The sequence below is a fragment of the Macrobrachium rosenbergii genome, chromosome 56, assembly GCF_040412425.1.
Source record: "Macrobrachium rosenbergii isolate ZJJX-2024 chromosome 56, ASM4041242v1, whole genome shotgun sequence".
In the NCBI taxonomy this organism is placed as follows: Eukaryota; Metazoa; Arthropoda; class Malacostraca; order Decapoda; family Palaemonidae; genus Macrobrachium; species Macrobrachium rosenbergii.
In genome coordinates this window covers 35,070,605-35,074,072 of record NC_089796.1, presented here as the reverse complement: position 1 = coordinate 35,074,072, position 3,468 = coordinate 35,070,605, and the positions used below count along the sequence as shown (strand labels likewise).

Here is a 3,468-nt window from a genome sequence, read left to right as displayed (position 1 = left end):
ATATATATACATATATATATTTATATGTTCACTGTTGTCTATATCAACATATAAATATAACACATTACATATTTTGTTTTTGTAGTAATGCTTTTTGCTTTTATGAAAATTGCAATGGTATTTTATTTTACTAATCCTTTACCTAGAATAGACACACTGATTTTCGCTCTGTGATGCAATATATGAAAACGTAGACCAGTAATTTTCTTAGATGGACATCAAACTAGTTCTGTGGATATCAAAAGAAACGTCAGCTGGTAGCTATCCAAATGTCGCGGTCTTTCATGGCTATCAAAAGGCCTTCAGAAGTTACCAAAACTTTAGAGAAATTTCTGTCACAGTTCGTTTGGCGTTGCCTCTCTCTTGGCCGTTACTCCAGCTTGGTTTTTTTTTAGTTTCTTGACCCTGTCTCATGAACCTCTTCGGAGGGGGGCTAAGGGCATGGTAAGGTCTTTTGTTGTATTCTCTCCTGAACTGTCCTGTCTCGCCTGAATCTTTTGTCCTCTTTCCAATTTCTCTCTTTTTACCTCCTCTGTCTTTGGACATTTCTGTTTCATAGATGTTAATTTCTCTTGTCTACTTTTCTCTTATGTCCCTGTGTCACCTTTGACCTACTCTTGACTTATCCCTTATTATCATCATGTGACTTGGCTCCGTAGATTTCGAACGGTCTAAAAACATCCAAAAAGGAAAAACACCTTACACAATAATGATGATGATAATTTCAACAATACCATTGGCCTCCTCAGACATGGAAACATCAGAGTTCGCATTTTCATTACATCAACTCATTATAAGATGGAAGATGAAGGTTTTGTCGAAGACGGTGTTCCGTAGGCCTATTTCTAACGGAGATACGTTATATTTTACTAGGGAAGGAAAAACATTTATTTCCTATTTTGGATTAGGGCCTACAGCTACTTTGACAAATTCCGGAGTCCTTACCAGAGCCCATTCTTTACTTTGATACCAGGTGGTCAGCCAGACTTGTTAAAATCAGTGACACGAAGGAAAAGTCGTAATAGTAAGTATTCCAGCTTTATACGTATGCATGCACGTTATGCAGAAAGACGAAAGAGAGGCAGTGTCGTTTATGCATTCAAAATATTTCAAAAATCGTAGAAAAAAAATCCATAAAATTGCAAAACGAAGAGCATAGCAAGTACAGGAAGGTGAGCATAAACGACAAAGAAAGAATAGCCCGTGATAACAGCTCTTTTCAGGGGTTTTAAAGTTCAAGCATGAGCTTTACAATGATTAAAAGCATCGAAAGCCTGAAATGTCAAAGAAGTGAAGTGACTGTTTTAGTTAAAGTCATGCCAGGGGAAATTTCCTTCTGTAAAACATTATTCATCTCATTCCCAGAACGACTGATACAGCGCTGACTCAACGTAATTTGACGACATTTTCCTCCTAGTTTCTCAGCCTTCCAAGCATTTCACTCGTTCAGCAGCACCGCCTCCAGCATTATCAAATATTCTAGAGAGAGAGAGAGAGAGAGAGAGAGAGAGAGAGAGAGAGAGAGAGAGAGAGAGAGAGATTTCTCCTCGGCTTTGGCCACGCATTATCTCAAGTCTATTGTGAAATATCTTGACGACGACCATGGCTGGCTGTCTGCTCTTCTGACACCCCTCACGCATGCCGCAGATATGAATAAATAAGTAGATACGTACTACTGCTGTTGAAGAATATTCAAGGAGACAGCTCTAGTTAATATTAATGTAATAATTTTGTTCATACGTAATCTACGCAGGCCCGTACCCAGGGTTTTTATGGGTGGGGTCGTTTTTCCCAAAACTGGACCTTTTCTTTTATATATGTCATTGCATGTATAGGTATATACAGGATGAAATATTTGAAAATGTTATTTTAGTTATATTAAGAAGAAAAACCGGGCATGCAGTCTATGCCCTTCTACCCGATTAGATGTTATTCAAAGTACTGACTTTGGTTAACAAAATTTTACTTTAATGTTGAAAGTTTGCACTGAAATTAAAAAAAAATATTTTTTCAGTTTTATTGATTGATTCATCTAATAAGTTAACAGTAACAAATAATATGCATATTACTTTATTTATTGCTTTGTTATATACTTTGACTTAACAAAAGACAATAATTAATAAATATTCTAAAGAGTATGTATGGGATGCAATAAAAAAATAAACAAAATTTAGAAATAAAAAGGAGAAACTGCAATTATTATGCAGTTATATATGAAAATTTTCAAACGCACACTACAAATGAAAATACAAAATGTATGCACACTTCAAATATTTGTACAAGTAATAAACTACAAACAAGTAATATGTAGCAATGATGTAGGATGAAAGAAATTTCCTTTGATATGTTGGCCATATGATTACATATTTTCTTAATGAAAGAAGAGTAACTAACACGTTCTTTTATGCTCAAAAACAACGAAACACTAAAGCTCATGTGAAAACAGATGTGAGCTCTAGTCGTCTTGGGTGAAGCTTAGAAAAAATATCCTCAGCTTTATCCAAATCAGTCGGCATGTTGTAATTAGTGTGAATTAATGCCAGTGAGGACAGCCTCTCTTCTTTCATGTTGGCCCTCATAAAGGCATTGAGTCTCCTTAAAGTGCTGGCAGACTTCTCACATTCGCACGACGTTACTGACAGTGTGCATGCTATTTTAAGTAGGGTGCAAATATTAGGGAACATAGATGGGTCACACATCTTTATAGCCTTGGCACATGTCAGTGGCATAGAATCTTTTGACAGCAACTTACACTTCAACTTCCACCTTTTCAGCTCCTGTGGGACTAGTTCTGGTGAAGGGAGATCATCATCCTTATAAAGTTCAGCAGCAGCAGGCATTAGGTCGATATCTATGTCATCATTGCACTGGACAGAAGGTGTAAGGACGGGATTGAGCGACATACTGCCTGGGTGTTTACTGGTTTGGAAGAGAGGTGTCGGTGGGACGGTCTCTTATAAAGGTACACGTCCAAAGAGTTTGATGCAGTCTGAGAGAGGGGGGAAAATCTCTCTTCTAATTCCATGATGATGTGGTCAAGAAAAGGAATTACTAAATTGCGCAAGTAATATTCCTTCACTGATGAAGAGTCAGCATTGGCATGGTGCTGCTGTCTTCCTGCTGATCTTGGTTTGCTTGGAAACACTTCAACTTTTGAAGCTATATTCACAGATGATGTGAAGTTTTCATAAATATTATTAGCAGTGTTGTCTTGTAGGTGATGGTACAAAACCTTTACTTTGTAAGAGGTGCAAAAAAACGAGCAAGTAAAAGAGAACTACTTTATTCAAGATCCAGGCTGTTTATATAGCAGCAGACTGGCGCCGTGCCGCGACAGACAATGAAATCGTGAGTGACCTGAGGTCGATAATAATTAACAATAATATACAGCGAGCGAGTACACTTTACAACATAAAAACAGACAGAATTCAAATATGGATATAATCTTGATGCTTGTGAACGAAGAAA

The 3,468-nt window shown here is 37.1% G+C and overlaps 1 protein-coding gene across 1 annotated transcript; it reads right to left on the bottom strand.

Annotated features, from left to right (window-relative positions):
- Positions 1-2,432: 2,432 nt before the first annotated feature.
- Positions 2,433-2,903, bottom strand: LOC136836168 (52 kDa repressor of the inhibitor of the protein kinase-like). Its single transcript, XM_067100166.1, has one exon. It carries the CDS (start codon positions 2,901-2,903, stop codon positions 2,433-2,435), a length of 471 nt encoding a protein of 156 aa, XP_066956267.1.
- Positions 2,904-3,468: the final 565 nt, after the last annotated feature.